The sequence below is a fragment of the Daucus carota genome, chromosome 4 (genome assembly GCF_001625215.2).
Source record: "Daucus carota subsp. sativus chromosome 4, DH1 v3.0, whole genome shotgun sequence".
In the NCBI taxonomy this organism is placed as follows: Eukaryota; Viridiplantae; Streptophyta; class Magnoliopsida; order Apiales; family Apiaceae; genus Daucus; species Daucus carota.
Window position 1 is genome coordinate 51,054,600 of NC_030384.2, and position 18,779 is coordinate 51,073,378.

The 18,779-nt window shown below is 31.3% G+C and overlaps 3 protein-coding genes across 6 annotated transcripts; 1 reads left to right on the forward strand and 2 right to left on the reverse strand.

The window, feature by feature from the left end:
• Nucleotides 1–3,868: 3,868 nt before the first annotated feature.
• Nucleotides 3,869–7,097, reverse strand: LOC108218931 (large ribosomal subunit protein uL24c). 2 transcript variants are annotated; one of them, XM_017392113.2, is made up of 4 exons: nucleotides 6,910–7,097; nucleotides 4,785–4,823; nucleotides 4,387–4,617; nucleotides 3,869–4,172 (listed from the first exon to the last, which is right to left on the reverse strand). In XM_017392113.2, exons 1-4 carry the CDS (start codon nucleotides 7,006–7,008, stop codon nucleotides 3,969–3,971), a joined length of 573 nt encoding a protein of 190 aa, XP_017247602.1. In that variant the 5' UTR covers nucleotides 7,009–7,097; the 3' UTR covers nucleotides 3,869–3,968. The 2 variants fall into 2 exon arrangements, with proteins under 2 accessions (XP_017247602.1, XP_017247601.1); XM_017392112.2 differs by having other exon boundaries at nucleotides 4,785–4,826.
• A 2,753-nt stretch (nucleotides 7,098–9,850) lies between these two features.
• On the forward strand, nucleotides 9,851–17,547 carry LOC108218824 (kinesin-like protein KIN-14N). 3 transcript variants are annotated; one of them, XM_017391944.2, is made up of 16 exons: nucleotides 9,851–10,432; nucleotides 10,514–10,658; nucleotides 10,747–10,856; nucleotides 10,968–11,087; nucleotides 11,192–11,395; nucleotides 11,775–11,984; nucleotides 12,055–12,129; nucleotides 12,292–12,438; nucleotides 12,526–12,664; nucleotides 12,738–12,847; nucleotides 15,684–15,848; nucleotides 15,932–16,125; nucleotides 16,346–16,427; nucleotides 16,507–16,611; nucleotides 16,704–16,808; nucleotides 17,140–17,547. In XM_017391944.2, exons 1-16 carry the CDS (start codon nucleotides 10,136–10,138, stop codon nucleotides 17,320–17,322), a joined length of 2,391 nt encoding a protein of 796 aa, XP_017247433.1. In that variant the 5' UTR covers nucleotides 9,851–10,135; the 3' UTR covers nucleotides 17,323–17,547. The 3 variants fall into 3 exon arrangements, with proteins under 3 accessions (XP_017247433.1, XP_017247435.1, XP_063947540.1); XM_017391946.2 differs by having other exon boundaries at nucleotides 9,996–10,432; nucleotides 12,082–12,129; XM_064091470.1 differs by having other exon boundaries at nucleotides 9,996–10,432; nucleotides 17,241–17,486.
• LOC108218825 (photosynthetic NDH subunit of lumenal location 3, chloroplastic) lies at nucleotides 17,460–18,700 on the reverse strand. Its single transcript, XM_017391947.2, has 3 exons — nucleotides 18,291–18,700; nucleotides 17,856–18,142; nucleotides 17,460–17,765 (listed from the first exon to the last, which is right to left on the reverse strand). The coding sequence occupies exons 1-3, from the start codon at nucleotides 18,559–18,561 to the stop codon at nucleotides 17,667–17,669; spliced, it is 657 nt and encodes a 218-aa protein (XP_017247436.1). The 5' UTR covers nucleotides 18,562–18,700; the 3' UTR covers nucleotides 17,460–17,666.
• Between the last annotated feature and the right edge of the window lie 79 nt (nucleotides 18,701–18,779).

Below are 18,779 nucleotides of genomic sequence, written 5' to 3' on the forward strand. Positions count from 1 at the left end.
GATAACCTTTAATATTTATTATAATCAGGTGATCTGCATGTATACAGGTATGTGCACGTTGCACACATAAACCAAAACAAGCACTTTGCATGCAAATTTCAAAAACTCTATGAGCTATATATGTTGATGCCTGATGGTGTGCAAAATTGTCGTTGCTATCTACAGAGGACAAGAAACTAACGGAGTTAATCAAAAACTAACACCAGAACACACCTTGCACTGCTTGACTGCTTCTGTTAGTTCACCTTGTTTTTTGCTACTTATCTTATTTAGGTATATAAACCGCACAAAACTCATATTACAGGTGCACGCTTTGTAATTTAGAATTGAATATTCAAGCAAGACTGATTAGTGCGTCGATATTGAACTGTATATGTAACATATATGATATAACATCTATGGAACAACACTAAGTGTATATCAATACTATCTATTCTAAACTATAATAAGCCAACATGAGTATAATTTGTAGTCGTACAAATTTTTGGTATAGTTATGTCTTAGTTATATTTTTTTGGTTTGGTACTCTCCCTCTGAAACTATAATTCTATAACATGTATAGCTCTATAACTCTTACATTATTAAACAGTTTCATATACTAAAAACACTCATCATAATACATCATCATATAATATTTCAGAAAAAAATTATAATGATGTTAAAAATAAAGTTATAAATATACAATTTTGAATATCTTTTTTTTTTTAAAACAAGATACTTCGTATAATTCTTTTTAACTCTAATCCGTTACACGACAAATATAGTATATATCTACATATTAATAACAACAAAATATTTATAAATAGATAATAAATTATAAAAGCTGAATTTTTGTGAGAAAATATAATTAGTTAGTTAATATAATTCAATTAAAACTCAATTCATTAATACAAAAATATTAATAAAATAATATATATTAAAATTAAAACCGAAACATTAAAACTTTGGTCAGTCGGTACTTGTGCCAAAATATGGGCCTATCTATATAATTAATCTATTTTTTTTTTTTTAAATTTTGGGCCCAAATACAAGTCTATCTATATAATCAATTATTCTTTTTAACTAAAAGTTTGGTCGTTCGGTACTTTGGCCAAAATATGGGTCTATCTATATAACTAATCTATTTCTTTAATTTTGGGCTGAAATATAAGCCTATCTATATAATCAATTATTCTTTTTAACTAAAATATGTTATCATTTTTACTATTAAAGCCAAAATATTGAAAGTTTGCTCGGTCGGTACTTTGTCCGAAATACGAACTTATAGCTAATTCTTATTTTTAACTTTGAGCCGAAATAAAGGCTAATCTATATAACCAGCTATTCTTTTTACTAAAATATGTTATCTTTTTTACTATTAAAGCCGAAATATTGAAACTTTGGTCGCTCAGTACTTGAGCCGAAATACGGGTCTATCTAAGTAACTAATTATTCTTTTCAACTTTGGGCCGAAATACAGGCCTATCTATATAAACAAATATCTTTTTAACTAAAATATGTTCTCTTCTTTATATTTTCTAACTAAAAAATTCAATCTTCTAGATGAACATCGAGAAATACAGTAATTACCTTTTTAACTAAAACACATTATCTTTTTAATATTTTCTAACTAAAAAAAATCGATTTTCTACAATTAACACAAGCAATATGTATATGTATGTGTGTGTGTGTGTGTATAATGTTATTAATATATAGCATTAATAAATAAATGGTGACATTTTTCGACCAAAATATATTAACGTTATTTTTAAATACTCTAATGGTCTCAATTTAATATAATATTACAAATCTATACTATATTATCTATTACGGTCGATCAAGTTTAATAAACCGTTTCATATTCGATCCATGGACCTCCTTAATTTATAACAAATTATAATATATATTTTTTATTGTCTATTAAATCAAAACATTAAAAATTAGGTTAGTATTATGATCAATATTTGAGTTTACGCTTCCCTTTAACTTATAATATGTTTTATACTATATTATTAACTATTAATAACTAAATATTAAAATACTAATTGGGTTGTTTCTATATGGGTTTATGAGTCTCCTTAAATTATACTCCATTCGTTCTAAAACATCTGCCTAAAATAACATCGAGCAATATAGTAATGAATTTTTTAACTAAAACATATTATAAAATGAATTAAATTTATAATATATACGATAAAATAACAAATATATTAACCGCCCGTGCATTGCACGGGTTATAAGCTAGTATATATAGAGATAGGGGCTAGTGATCAAAATACAAACTAAAAATCTGTTTCAAAATCACTATTTACATGAATCACTAATTTATACTGAGAAAATCTACTTATATTAACTATTAGTTGTCAATTATTAATAATCAATTATGATAATAGGAGGTCCATGATGATATAATTTCTTGAATGAAAGAAAATGTGTACATCCAGATATTGTATATTCCAATCTTGATATAATACAACCGTTTTATAACAAAAAAAATAAATAACATCGTAAATATTGCTAATGAATTTTGAAACCAATGAATTTATGCCTTTTCTAGACAAATGTTTTCATTTCGTTGATTCCATCATAAACTGGTAACTACCTCATGTATGTCACATTACTCAAAGAAAAACTCTCAAGTCATTTTCTTTAATCTCAACAGATTTATAGAATGGGTACATGGATTAAACTTCTATGATATTTTTTAGATTCAGGATGCTTCTTATTGACGATATAAACTACTGAACATTATTGTTAAACACAACTTTTGTGTTAGAAATTATGTTTTTTATTCTATTATGTTTTTTATCAATAACTATTTAACATGTGTCAAAAGATTAATACAAATATAAACTATATTCAAATATAAATATATAATGTAATTTTAATATTTTACTCTATAAATATGACTATCATCTTTTCTTAAATTCACCATAATTTGTCTCAATTATATTGCAAAGTACAAAATTCCTCGAATATTGTATAGCTCGATTGTTAACAAATTGAATTACGATTGGAGGTTTTCGTGGATTGAGGGGTGAGTGTTGAGTGAGTGTCAATCCAATATTCCAAGCCACACATAGGAAATATGAAGAAGATTTATCTTGACTTGGCCACGACCAGAGCGGACAATATCATATTAATGCGGAGTTAAAGTGTGTTGCGCAGCCCAATATATACTTGTCTAGAATATAACATATTATTATTTTTGGAAAAAGAAAATCTTTCTTATTCTCTATCTTGTTGAATCTCTTCTAGCGTTCTAATGTGAATGATGTTAATAATTAATATAGACATTATTATTTATTTTTATTTCATAGATCGCAACTCGCTTTCTTTCCTAATTCTCTATTTTGTTGAATCTCTTATAGCGTCTAATCTGATGCGATGCGAGATTAATTATTAGATATTGTTATTTTTTATTTCATGAATTAATTTGGTAAATGAAACCTATATAAAATCTCGAGTTCCTTGTCGCTTTTATTCAAAAAAGGAAAAGAAAAAAGATAGCAATATAGATTCGTGACCCAGATTGTGTCAACACTCCAACAACATCCGTGCATGGGTCCGAAGCATTCAGTTTGCATAACAATCATCGTAGTAACTGACTGCTGCAGGGAGCATTGAGATTCATTCTTGTTGCATATTGCAATTTTCTGAGTAGTTGGGAAAAATGGCAAGGGGACTCTTCCACACACTAGCTCCGGCAATTATTCTAGTGGTATAATGATACGTGCTCTAATTGTGAAATCTTGTCGCCATATGTTCAACAGATTCTACATGAATAGAAATTTACTGATTAGGAATAACTGGAACTGGACAACCCCCTTTTCAATCTGGTACTCAAATCGAAAATGAGAAGGATCGACAATCCAAACAGAAAAGCGACTATAGCAAAAGTGATACTGACATACTGATAAGGTAGAAAATGAATCGTAATGTTAAATTAAACGCAATAATACATTACAAATGAATGATGAGTGAAACTATCAAGCAGCAGCCACAAGTTCTTCTGTCTTCTCTTTTTCCTTAACCACTCTCTTCCACTCTTCTGCACTGTCTATAATCTCCCCAGTTTTTATTAGGTAACGAACCCGCTTTCCATTCTCAAGGATTTTGTGACCAACTCGGCTTGCAACCTCCTTTTGTTTTGAATAGAGCATCACATTTGAGCTGTGGATAGGTGCTTCCACCTGGAAAGAATAGTAATGATGAAATATGATAATTTAGTACATCATGAACCCTGCTGCCGTAAAGATGAGCTTCTACTTGATGTAATTATCTTTGTGCCAATTTAACTGATAGAAGAAGATGTCCAAATAGATAAGAAATAGATATCTCTAAATGTTTAATACCAAAATTAGATGCTTTGGAAGAGTTTAGAAACATAGCCACATAGGAAACAACCTTTAGTATCTGCCCTGGTTCACCTTCTTCCCTGCTCTTCATATGCTTGGTTTTCATATTAATTTCTTTCACCACAATACTGCTGTTATGCTTAAATATCTTGCTAACTTCACCAATTTTTCCCTTGTCACGTCCAGATATTACTTTTACAGTATCTCCAAGCTTAACGTGCATTTTTTGTAGAATTGGAAGACTGTTCGGCTTGCACTTCTTCCGCTCCCATCGCTTTAGCTGGAAAAAAAAATGATATATACCAACAACTTAAAATTAAGCACCTTATGTACTTGGCTCATGCCTTTCTTAAAATGGTTTTCAAAGCTTATGGTCATGATCGTCTAGCATCCACAAGTTAATATAGGGTTATATATCTTTGGGTATAAGTAAATAGACCAATTTACCTTCATTACTATGGGACATGGTTGTTCAACAAGTTTGACCTGCTATAACCACATGAAAACTTTGTTGTATTAGAGACATAATAGTCATCAGTATGCAACAATGCCAATGAAGTAACTTTAATCTCAGAAAAACAAAGACTTTACATGAAAAACACTAAAGGAGCACACATCAAAACACGGACTCAATTTATTCTCTTTCATTTTTAACAAGAAACTTCAGTGCACATATTATAACTATTACATAGGTATTTATATATACTATTATATGATTTTATTTTCATAATTTTAGTATTTTATAAATAATCGGGATATTACTAATTGATTTTAAGTGTCTAATGGCAGGAAAATAAATATTCCTAAAGTTGGATTAGATGGAGCTTATTTGAGTTTAATCAGATAGAAATTCGGATTTTATGGATAGCCTACATAGCAAATCTTGTCTGGGCCACTATTGGAGTTCTAGACATCAGAATTGGATGATTCAATAGCCCACGCGAAGATAATGGAATTCTCTATAAGTTCAAGGTGATCCAGTACTTTAATTCCAACTGAAGCAGCCCAGAAACAGGCCTGAAAGTCAGCCTACGAATTTCAGCATCAGAATCCAACTCGTTTTAGGATATTACTTTATTTTCTTGTAAATCATTAAAACTCCTATATATTAAGATTTTGATAGAGATTATTAGAGACAACTTGTATCATATAGAATAATATAGAGATAGCCTTGCTGGAGAGAGAAGGGAAAAAAGCACTTGTAAGAGATATTGGAAAAAAGAGTGAAGGGATTCATATGGACTTCAAGTATTTCATCAAGTTTTATTCTTCGTACTTAAATTCTTATACTCATGGTTGATGGTATAAATATATATTTATTTCATCTTATCATGAGTAGCTAATCCCTTAATCCAAGAGTTAGGTAGTATTCATTGGCTTATTATGTTTATTTAGTTCGATAGTGTGTTCTCTTGATTTGTTAATCTGTCAATAGAGCGCTTTATACAATTAGAAGAGTAACTAACTTTTAATTATAACAAATTGAGAGAGGAGTTATAATTCTAGCACATGATATGATGAACACAATTTGAGTATTAGATCATGAGATTGATATGAGAATAATGAGACTTAAAATTATAGGTTCTTAACAATTTACAATTGTACTTTGATTGGCGATGGGAGTGACTTTTAGGGGATAATTGTAGGCATTATAATCTACCTTGGGAGAGGATTTTATAAATATTAGAAGGACTGTTTTTAGCAAACAAGAGATACAAATTAGACTTTCATGATAGCCATTGAAGAACTCTGATTCTTGGGTTGTTTTCTCTCGTATTTATTATAAATCTTTTATTATTTTATTCATCATATTAACTAGTTGATAGATAAAGCTCATCGATATATTTTCCACATTTCTGAATTGTAAGAGATAAAAGACTTGAACTTGATGTGGATATCAGTCCTTCCCTATGAACGATACTCTCAAAAATACTCAACCTCATAGTTCTAAAATCTCAAATCTCTTGTTTGGTTTCAATCAAGTTAACACCTATCCTACAGATTATTACTATTACAATCAGGTTTCAGGTTTCTTGATTTCTTTTCAATATCTTCTTGTTTCTTTCTTGATTTAGGCCCACAAACTTGATTTCTTTTTCTTTTTCTTAATATCTTTTTTCACTTGTCTCCTATTCTTGATCTATCTGAATTTCTGTTTTGATTTCTTTCTTTTAAATTTTCATAAATCAAGAAATTAAGTTCTGTGGGCAGAATTGAAGACAAATCAAGAAAGAAACAAGAAGATAGGTAAAAGAAATCAAGAAATTTGAAACCCTGATAATCAATCTTTTTCAAATTAGAGTCTTTTTCAATCTTGTTAAGGAAAAGAGTAGCAATCAATTTCTTCTCGAGAACCTGAATAAATTATATGTTTCTTTCAAATGTACACACACTAAATGTACCACAACAGCTTTGAGCTAATATAAAAACCCACGATGATTAACTAAAATAAGTGTTCTTGCAAAATCAATATTACACCAAATATTTATACTACTGATCAGTTACAAATATAAACATATGTTAGAAAAAGCAAAGAGATGATAATAACAGAAATCTAGAAAATGAAGCATACCTTAGGTGGGGAAAGGGGAGAAAAGCGAGTGCCTAAGAAGGAATTAGATGAGAGAGAAAGAGTAGTGAAAGAACACTGAAGGTTAGCTATTGCTGCCATTTCTTTCAAGCTTTCGTTTCTTTGTTAGTGATAGGAGAAACTATAAAGATAAAAGACACGACCTTTACCTTATCTCTGGGTTCGTAATTTGTATACCCGGCCCAAACTCAAGATTCTTTATTTGTTTATCCGTCCCGTTCTTTTTTTTAGGATTTTTTCACAAATATTCAAATTTAAAATGTTTTTCTAAATTTATTGTAGTTTCCTGAAAAATTATAAAAATAAAATATTTCAAATAAATTTGTAAATATATTAATTTGGGAAAAAAATTATAAGAATACGGAGGTTACATTTACAATCATTTAAAAACTATTATTTTTTGTTTTTTTGCCAAAATTACTATTATTCTTTGTTTTAAAAATATTAAATTGTAATTAAAAATTTCTTTTTTTGACAAGAAGGTGGAATAAGTGTAACATAAGTCAGTCAAAAATTTGTTCGTAAAAAATCATAGTGATATCGATAATATCTCTTAAATTGAAATTTCCACTAGATTTTGATAAATTCAAATTTGATCGAGCTCTGTTGAGCTCATCTAATATGTCTATTTTGTTGATTGAAAATAAAAATTAATGAAATGATAATCAAAAATTTTACATTAATTTTTTTATTAGGACAGTCGAAATGTCCAGTTGGACATACATCACATCTCTCTCCCTCCCACCATCAAGATTTTCTAAAATTAAGACGAATTAATTCAATTCATCAATCAATTCACTATCTTCGTCTCTGTCACAAGTTATGCTCATCTTGGAAATCTCTCATAAGTTTTACTCATCTTGTAAAATATAATAAATCCTATGTGAATAAAGTCATAGATTAAGGTTTGTCTCGGCTTATTTTTACATTATATATCATCAATTTCTACATTTTAATATATTGTACGAATGGACATATAAGTCGAGTTTTTTTTGGAAACTATACATCTTACCCTCTCCAAATTCTACGATAAACAGATCTACCATGCAAGTTTGGTTTATTGGGAAAAGACACACAGATTCGATGTTATATAAAAAGAATCGAAAACGATGTATTAGAATGGTTAAGATTCCGTCACCTCTTGATAGTTATGAAATTTTAGTTTAAAGAAAAGACTCAAATCATTTCAATCCACTCAATGACGGAATATTTCATGACATAAATAAATCTTATATTTAGAAAAGTATGGGCCAAGATATCATTAACATATAGTCATATACTACTGGCCTATAATCCGTGCGAAACACGAGCGGGTATATAATTCGTAATTTATTATTAAAATTTTAACATCATTTTATTATATTTTAGTATTAATGAGTTGAATTTTAATTTAATTATATTATATTAACAACTGATTATACATTTTGGTGAAAATTTAGCTTTTACATTTTATTATCTATTTATAAATATTTTCTGTTATTAATATGTGATGATTATTTATTCAATTAATTTTAAATCAGATTTTTTCATATTTTGTATATTGTCATATGTATGAGAAAAGATATTTGTTATGTAACAGATTAGAGTTGGAAGGAGTTATATAATGAGTTGTTTGTATTGAAATAGAATACGTTAGAGTTAAAAAAGTCATAATTTTATTTTTAACATCATTATAATTTTTTATAAGATATTATACGATAATGTATTATAATGAGCATTTTTAGTATTTTAAATTGTTTAATAATGTAAGAGTAATAGACCTCTATAACTTGTAGTTTTAGAGGGAGAGTACAAAGCAAAAAATATAACTCAAAAATTAAATTATAAATTATACTCATATTGACTTATTATAATATAATAATACAGATATCACACACTACTTATCTTACACTACTCTTTACAATATCCCACATTTTACCCTCTCGACGTAGAATCACAATTTTATTGTCACCCTCTTTATATATTCATTATTTGCATGTAAGTGAAGGATTAGCATTGCTGCAGCAACACGTTTGGCATAAAGTACATGTATTAATTAATTAATAAATGTATAAAAGTGAAAGTTTTTCTTTTTAATACGAAAGTAAATGCCGTTAAACCATAGAAGATTAACTTAGAAGGGAGGCAAATCTGGTGACAACTGCGCAGGGCACCAATAAAAGAATAGATGTCACAACTAACTCGTACCGATAATTAGCGAAATAAAAACTTGTAAAACTGTTGGCGAGATGAGAACATTACGATGAAATGGAAATTAATAATCTACTCATAAAAGCAATGAAAAAAGAAAATTAAGAGTTTTCAAAAATGAAGTAAAGAAAGAGAATAATTAAATTTTTACTGTTGGAGTGATTTTTATTTCAAATTTCTTTTAACATAAGTTAAAACCTAATTTAACTAATCTTTTGAACTTCTAGATTATTTAATTCTTAATCCGTTTTTTTTTCTTTCATATTTACTTCTTTTATATACTGAATCAAAATATATTAGAGTGATATATTTAATTTTTATTTAAAAAATGTTTGTAGGGAAAATATAAATTAGATATATATTTATTAAAAACACGAAACAAAAGTTAATCTGATTTATTAAATAACGATGAATCAATGATTAAGACCATCTCCAATCATAATTTTATAAATAAAGCAACTTCATCTTCATTTTCACCTTTTTCACTTTATATCTTTATTCCATCTCCAACCATTACTTCATTTTATAAATAAAGCAATTTGTGCTTTATCTTTAAGTTCAACTTCATATATAGAGTAGGATAGTGCATGATTGGAGATGGATTATTCTATTTATAAAGTTAAAAGTGAAGAAATATGAAGTTTAGAGTGATGGTTGGAGATGCCCTAATCATCTGTCAAAAAGAAATCCCCCAATTTGCATAAGTCATAACAATTCTAGGTAAATCATTTCCACGAATCTAGTCGACTGTAGAATAGATTTGAATAACGGGATATAAACACAAAGTGAGAGTGAGAGAGTAAGGGGTTAAGTAGTTACAAATGGAGGTGGCTACTTAGATACAGACAACAAGACGCCTCTTGTTCCATGAAATACACTAGACTAGATGTATTTTAATGTGCAAAAGTATATACGGAATCATCGTCGTCACTGTCATCTTCATATCTGCCTGCCTGCATATTAAAGCAACGGCTCCGATTCCATAGCTTTGATTGCAATCCACCGCAAATATATTATTATGGCTTCAAAAAATGACAACAGACCCATTTCAAACAATGCCAGTACTAGGTCCGATGAAGAAGGGTTTGTAAACAGAAGGAGACATTCGATCGGCGGGGGTTCGAAGATGGCGGGGCCCGCTCATGGTATCAGAAACAATAGACAAGTTTTTTCAGTTGTAAATGGGGGCGCCCAAGATCTAGCTGCGACCAATGGTAGTAATGCCGGCTCCGATTACGGCGGTGACTTCACCAAAGACGAGGTTGATGCGTTACTCAACGAGAAGATGAAAACCAAAAACAAATTCAATCTCAAGGTTGTTCTTTTTGGATCTCATCTTTTGCTTTTCTTGCCTAGCTCACTTTGCTTTATATTTTTCTTCTATTTCGTCGTATAGGAAAAATGCGATCAGATGATGGAGTATATTAAGAAGCTTAGGCGTTGTATTAGATCATTCCAACAACTTGAAGGAAATTATCTCTTTGAGCAGGACAGGCTAAATAATTTGTTGGAATTAGCACACAACAAGTTCACTGATATGGGTACATTACTATTTTTCTTTTGCTTCTAATTTTCCTGCTCCTGTTTATATGCCATTTATCACAATTAACTAGTGCCCCATATTCACAGAGTTGCTAATGAATTCCAAGGAGGAAGAATTCAATTCAATCATTGTGGGATTGAGAAAAAATCACATGTCATTACAGGAGAAAGTTTTCGAGGAGGAATCAAATAAGCTGGTATAACTTGAAAACAAGTAGTAATATTATACTTCGATTGGATTACTATAATGCATCATCACTCACTATATTGTTGTATGTAAAGTCTAATTGGTTGATAGTAATTCTCAGGCTGCATTGGAAACTCTGAACAAAGAGAAAATGGAGAGGGCTTCTGCGGAGAGGTTGCAAACTTCACTATCAGAAGAGCTTGCAAGGGCTCAAAGAGAGAACTCAAGTGTAGCTCAGAAGGTGTACCGATTACTGTGCTTATGAATTTAATGTGATTCAGTAGTTGTCATGCAATATTATTTAATAAAAGTGCATTAACATTATTTATCTTTTGTACACTGCAGATTATTTCGCTGACCGATATGTACAAGAGACTGCAGGAGTACAATACCAGTTTGCAAGATTATAACAGTAAACTGCAGAAAGAACTTGCTACTACTAATGAGACCCTTAAGCAGGCAGAGAAAGAAAAATCTATTGTAGTGGAGAACCTGAGCAACTTGAGAAGCCAGTACAATTCTTTGCAGGATCAGCTTACTTCGTCCAGAGTGAGTTCCTTTCTCCCTTGATCAACTCCCACCCAAAAATGAGAACTTATTCTTCTCAGGGATCTTGTCTAGTTATCCTTTTCCTGTAAAATGTCTGCAAATCTACTCAAACTAATTGTACATGCTTGTTTTGAGTGATAATGTTCATCATTTCAACAAAATTGTTAATTTTAACAGAATATCTACACTAAACTAGTTCGGACCATGGTTATCAATCTTTCAAGGTTTTGAAAAAATGAATACAGTCATTTTATGTATCATAAGCCACAGTGCTTTCGCATTATATGACATTGACTAAAACTGAACCTTACTCTCTTGATGTTTCCCATTTTGTAATCTCTCTAAAAAATATTATCTATGCACATGCATATTTTTGCAGGCTTCTCAAGACGAGACAATGAAACAAAATGAAGCAATAATCAATGAAATTGGGTGTTTGAGAGGAGATCTGCAGAAAACTAGGATTGATCGGGACCAGCTAGAATCAGAACTGGAGGCTGTAAAAAACGAACATGTGAAATACAAAGAATGTGCCAAAAAATCATTTGCTGAGTTGGAAATATTAAAATTGAAGTCAAATGAACTTGAGGTTTGTGTTTTCAGTTTCCTTATGCTTTTGGTGTTTATTTTAAATTAAAAAGTAATATATTTTGTCACAGGTCAAATGTTCATCTGATAATGATCAGATCAGAAAATTAGAGGACCATCTTGCTGCTGCTGAGAAGAAACTGCAGGTTTTTTGATATTGGGCTACTTGCTTTTCTGCTTTAACTTACCTTATATCCAGTGAACAAACATATAACTTAAAAAGTAATTTTTTGGCAGTTAATAACTTGTATTTTTTCTGAAGTCCTTGATAAAAGTAATATGTTTTCTGTATACACACACATCTGCAGATGTCTGATATGTCCGCAATGGAAACTAGAATGGGATTTGAAGATCAAAAGAAAATGATTCTTGAGCTACAAAGTCGTCTAGCCACTTCAGAATTAAAAATTGTAGATGGAGAAAAACTTCGTAAGAAGTTGCATAATACCATATTGGTAATATTATTCTTCTGTTTTTTTCTTTCATTACTTCTTTCACTGAGTAAATAAATAACCACAAGAATGTATTATGTGCAATGACAGGAGTTAAAAGGGAATATTAGAGTTTTTTGTAGGGTGCGACCCTTGTTGACCGAGGATGGCATTGTAACAGAAGAAAACATTGTTACTTATCCTACAACAACAGAAGCACTTGGTCGGGGAATTGACTTGATTCAACATGGTATAGAACAATGTTGTAAGCTGTTATTAGAACAATGTTGGTCATTTAAAATAATGTCTGCCATTGTGAACAGGACAAAAGCATTCTTTTACATATGACAAAGTGTTCATGCCGGAAGCCTCACAAGATGAAGTGTTTATTGAAATATCACAGCTTGTGCAAAGTGCTCTAGATGGCTATAAGGTGATAGAATGTTTACTTTAAGTTAAATAACAAGTTTTTATATTGAATTCATCAGAGAAACTTTCTCTACCTAATCAGCTCGTTTTTGATTTAGCCGAAGAAGGGGAACAAAACAAGTCATATTTGGATTGTGTCATTGTGCAAATCTTATATTAAGTGTAAATATTAAGATTCTTTGATATAGAACCAACTCTAACCACAGGTGTGGGGACCAAGCATGCATATGTGTTATGTGACACATAAAGATACGTGCATAAAATCAAAGGGACTACTAATTTGGAACAGAGGGATGAATATATCTATATATATTGCTATGTATATATGCCATTGCTAAAAAAAGAACACCCTTAAAAGAACAAAGAACACTTTAAAATCGAATATAGAATCTCATCTAAAACTTGAATAAATTCTAATTTTAAGCTAATTAACATTTTATTATGAATAATAATAGTATCTAATATGTTGTTTGACAATAAATATGGATTAAAAATAACATGTGTCTATGTAAACTTAATCGTGCAAAAAATATATATGATTCTAATCTGTATTCTGTTATGGTTTTCTATAATATTTCATGTTAATCATTTGGTTGAAATTGGATGTTAGATTTCATATATTAGGTTTAATTGGTGTTTATAATCTTAACAAATCATTTTTATGGAAAATAATATGATAGTGTTCTGTGTTGTCCTTTTTTTAAAGTGTTATATATATATATATATATATATATATATATATATATAGTGGAGTTTTGGAGTCCATTATTCAAAATTAGATAAATATAATCTAATAGTTTCAACTTTAATATTTTTTGTTCTACAATAGTTTTAACATTTGACAACCTGAAGATATGTTCCACAACGTAATCAACAAGTGTAACAATTACTTTTATAAATGTTCGACAGTAAACTTAAAAGCAAAACAATTATCTTAATGATTATTAAAGTTAAAGGATGTTAATGATAAAGTGATAATGTTGTTTCAGATTACTTATAAACAATAAATTATATAAACTTTGTTAATCAAAGATATTATTTATGATTAAATTAAAAAATTATGACCGATACTCCAAAACTCCAACTTAAATATGAACTCTACGGAACCTAACACTCTCTCTCTCTCTCTCTCTCTCTCTCTCTCTCTCTCTCTCACACACACACACACACACACACACATATCCACACACACACACACTATAGGACCTTATACCAATACAAACCTTCTTAAAAAACAAACTACAAACTAAAATTATTATTTTTTTAAAACTAAAATTATTATTATTTTAAATTACATCGAAATATAGCACATACTGGTTTGCAAATTGATCATCGGGAGATGAAGAAAAATACAGTGAAGTCGGATTTCAAAAAAAGTTCATCGATTGATGGGAAAAATCAAATTAAGAATGAGGGGATTATGTGGAATCATGTGTGAGAGGGTGTATTTTAACTGTGTGTGGCGACTTTTAGGGGGCCATTAGATTAGGTTAATCTAAGGTTACAGATTAAGTTTGTAGTTGGTACTCTAATTTGGTATGTATATGTGCAATTGCCTGTGTGTGTAGGTAAATGATCAAATGGAAACCAAATAATAAATAAAAACTAGAAACTCCTTATACTAAACCCATCCATCCAGCTACCTCGTGGATATCATACGATTATTCTCTTCCATCCCGCCATTTCACTTCACTGCCATTCACCATCTCATCCCGTACATCACACTGCCTGCTTCATCCACCTCGACTGACCTCCTTCCAACGCCCATCATTCATTGCCCATCATTTCCCCTCTCTTTTGTCCATTTTTCTCTGAACATAGTTACTACTGTTATTAATGATTGTGAACTCTAGAACCATCCTTCATTAAAGATGGCTACGAGGGTGAGGGAGATGGAGAAAATATAGTGAAGTCGGATTAGATAGATCCAAGGGCTTTGATTACTTTTTAGTAACTATTTTAATTGTGGTTTCTATTTAACCCACTTTTTTTTGTCTCAGCAGCCTCTAGTGGTCTAGTGGACAAGAAAAGCAGTAGCCTCTTAATATTGTTTCCTTGTTACCTTTCTTCTTCTAGATCTGACTTGTCTAATTTTTTTTACCTAATGAGCCGTGAACAGGTGAACAATAATTCCAACAATGAACAGTAAATGCCATGGTTAACAGTAACTTTGGTAGTAAATAGAGAACTCGGCTAACGGCACGTTTGCTTCTTTTTTTCCTTCCCAAAATCCAAAATCTCCAAACAAGTAAAAAATTGGTGGGAAAACAACTCTTGATTAGGTCTGTCAATGGATCAGATCAAACATGATCCATATCTTGATCTGTTTAATTTTACCGGATTTGGATCGGATTTTAACCAGATTTTGTAGTTAATGATCCATATCCTGATCCGTAGTATCACGGATTTTCGGATCGGAGCTATATTTAAACAAAAAAAAAAGTCTTCACCTATAAAAAAATATGTTGAAATCACTCATAATAACAATTTATTAAATTAAAATGATAAAATACAAAAACACATTACAAGTCTTTAATGATATTAGACTATTAGTGATATGTGTTGTAGAATTTAGTGATATATTGGGTGGGTTTTTGGTTTGTAGAATAAGGGGGTTTGTAGTGGAATAAGACTCTCTCTATATATAAGTCGGATCGGACTTTTTCCAGATCTGATCATATTAAATACATATCCTATATTCATCGGATAGGATTTTTTCGGATCAGATTTTATTTTAGATGATTCATATATTCTCCGTCAACTCTTGGATCGGACTGGATATCCGATCCATTGACAGCCCTATAACTACTCACTAATTAGGTTAATCTTCTCATGCCCAGGTTTGTATATTTGCTTATGGTCAAACGGGTTCCGGTAAGACCTATACAATGATGGGCAAGTCAGGAAGTTCATCAAATAAAGAAGGACTTATTCCCCGATCATTGCAACAGATATTTGAGACTAAACAGTCACTTGAGCAGCAAGGATGGAAATATGATATGCAGGTAAACGAGGAAGATTTAAATCTTGTTCAACATTTGATTGTTGATTATTATGCATTTACAACTTATGTTAAACCTACCTTTAGGTATCTATGTTGGAAATCTACAATGAAACTATACGTGACTTGTTGTCAACAAATCGATCATCTGTTGATATGTCAAAACAATACATTATAAAGCATGATACAAGTGGCAATACGCATGTCTCGGATTTGACTATCATAGATGTTCGTAGTAGTAGAGAGGTTTCATTTCTTTTGGATCGAGCAGCACAGAGCAGGTATGTACTACTACTCACTCTCAATTTACAAGTACAAAGAATCTTCAATCTCCCTCTTTAGTGCAAAGAGACTTTTTCATATTAAGCTTCAATTTTTATTGAACAAAAAACAGTCATTTTCTTTAATTACATACCTATTTTCGTAAAATATCAACCTAATTAGCTTCGAGTAAGGCATAAATATTTTGATATATAAATGTTAAAATTTACTTTTCTTTAGGTCTGTCGGAAAAACTCAAATGAATGAACAATCTTCAAGAAGTCATTTTGTCTTCACTCTACGGATAACTGGTGTCAATGAGGTACATATTTACTTGTTTGTATAAAAGATTGTTTAGTCAGTTGGTCTGGATCTGGTAAAAAAATTCTTACTATCTTCAGAGTACGGCACAACAAGTACAAGGTGTCCTAAATTTGGTTGACCTTGCTGGTAGTGAACGTCTCTCTAGAAGTGGCTCTACTGGAGATCGGCTGAAAGAAACACAGGTCGATTCTTATATCTATGAGACTTTTGTTCATTGTTATCATATAATTGTCAATGCATCATGACTAAAGAGCTATTACCAACTCATTATCAGGCTATTAACAAGAGTTTATCGTCTTTAAGTGATGTCATATTTGCCCTTGCAAAGAAGGAGGAGCACATACCATATAGAAACTCAAAGCTTACTTACCTTCTCCAGGTAAATGCTTTAAAATAAATTTGCATGGCATCATTTGTTTCAATATAATTTCCCCCTCCTAGATACAAACAAGAAAGTTTTTTAGTTGATAGATTCTTCGAGCTTCTCATGTTTTTGAAGGAAATATCAATAGAATATGGATCAGTAAAGGGCAGCTATGGGTTCAATTGGACTATTAAAGAATTTTGTTAACTAGTATGAAGACTTTTCGTTTCCAGTTCCCTCCAACTTATATGAGAGATCATTTTATTTAGATATATACCTGCACCAAAAAAGTTTTTTTTTTCTTTCCCAACTTAAGATGTATTTAATCCAATTGCTGTTTAATCAGCCTTGCCTAGGTGGGGAATCAAAGACTTTGATGGTTGTCAATGTTTCTCCTGATCAATCCTCGGTGGCTGAATCACTCTGTTCTTTACGTTTTGCTGCCAGAGTCAATGCTTGTGAAATTGGCATTCCTCGGCGCCAAACAAACATGCGAGCTTCAGATCATCATCGCTTGAGTTATGGCTAAGCAGGGATGATGTTAATGGAGAAATCTGCATGCTGTGTATGCACATGGAGTGTAGGGATTAACCTAGAATCAATTGCATATCTAACATAATCTGCCTCTATTATTGTATAGAAGATCTGGCATTTAGTTTGTACGAGTGAAAAATAAAATGCTTATATTTTTCATTTAATATGTGTTTAAAAGGAAATGTAGTTTAAGAAATCAATTCTTCAATTCTAGTGTTCATGTGGATTGACACAGCCTTTGCACATGTTTACAAAACGATAATGCATAATTGGAACTGATACTAACATTTTACTCAACAAATCACATATTGCCCAAGTCAAATATGATTCTGTGCATGTTTATGCCATTCTAGTCATCACGTCATGAAGAATTGCCGTCGTGTCTTGGTAGTAGGATTCTGTCTGTTCAAGGTTGTGCTCCTTCACCGCACCTTCAAGCTGTGCAAAAAAGAAGAGAAAGAGGTTATGTCTGTGGATTAGAAATGTGCTTGAACTTTGTCAAATATTGGCGATTATTTTGTTTTATACCTTTTCAAAGCTATCAAATAATCTGTTGGCCAGATCAGTGAGTGGCTTCTTGTCATTATCTGAAGCAGCTGAGATGAGTTTGTCAAAATCATAGTACATGAAGGTGGATTTTAGGCGCAAATACTTCCTCACATAATTGAAAGCATCTTTTCCTATCAAATCTCCCATGGCCAAGAGATCAAATGCATACTTGTATATCCTGTACTGCCTGCCTTTTGTACCAGTATCTGCTATGTAGAGTCCATTTTTAAGGAATGACCGAGTCCCCGTCTCCTCATTTCCGATCTCTGCAAACATATCAAATTCTTTATACCTCACACAACAACGATAAAATTTAAGCTACACGATGACCGTATATGAAATTAACAATATATTGTCTTCCTCGAAAAGTTGTTTATGGCTTACAAATGATATTGCTGAGAAAGTTAGGCTTACTATTGCTAACGGAGGGTATTGGTAAGGGGCCATTAAGCCAGAAACCATTATCGTCCGCAAGAGATTTACCAATACCAGAAGTTCCAACAAGTGCTATTGAAGCAAAACTTATTGACATCCTTCTTGTTGTTTTGATGGTGTCTTGTTGAATTTCCTGAAATTTGTTGCCGGGACAGCTCATTTCTGCCGGCATCCTCCAGGGCTTTGCGGATTTAGGAAGCTTTGGAGTCGCTGGTAAAAGTTCCAACAATCTGTTTACATGAGCTGCCATTGCCTTGGTTGGGAACGGTTGAGGAAGAAAGTTGTAAATTATCTTTTGTTTCTGTTGCAATAGCCCACTCTGAAGGGTGTTTATTAGCCTTTACTACGGACCACACAAATGACATCCGAAGAAATCCTCTTGTGTTCTTATCTTATCTCTGTACATCTATACATGCTAGCACTATTTATCTGCCTCTCTTTTCGACTCACTCCCTTAAGTTGCTCAAC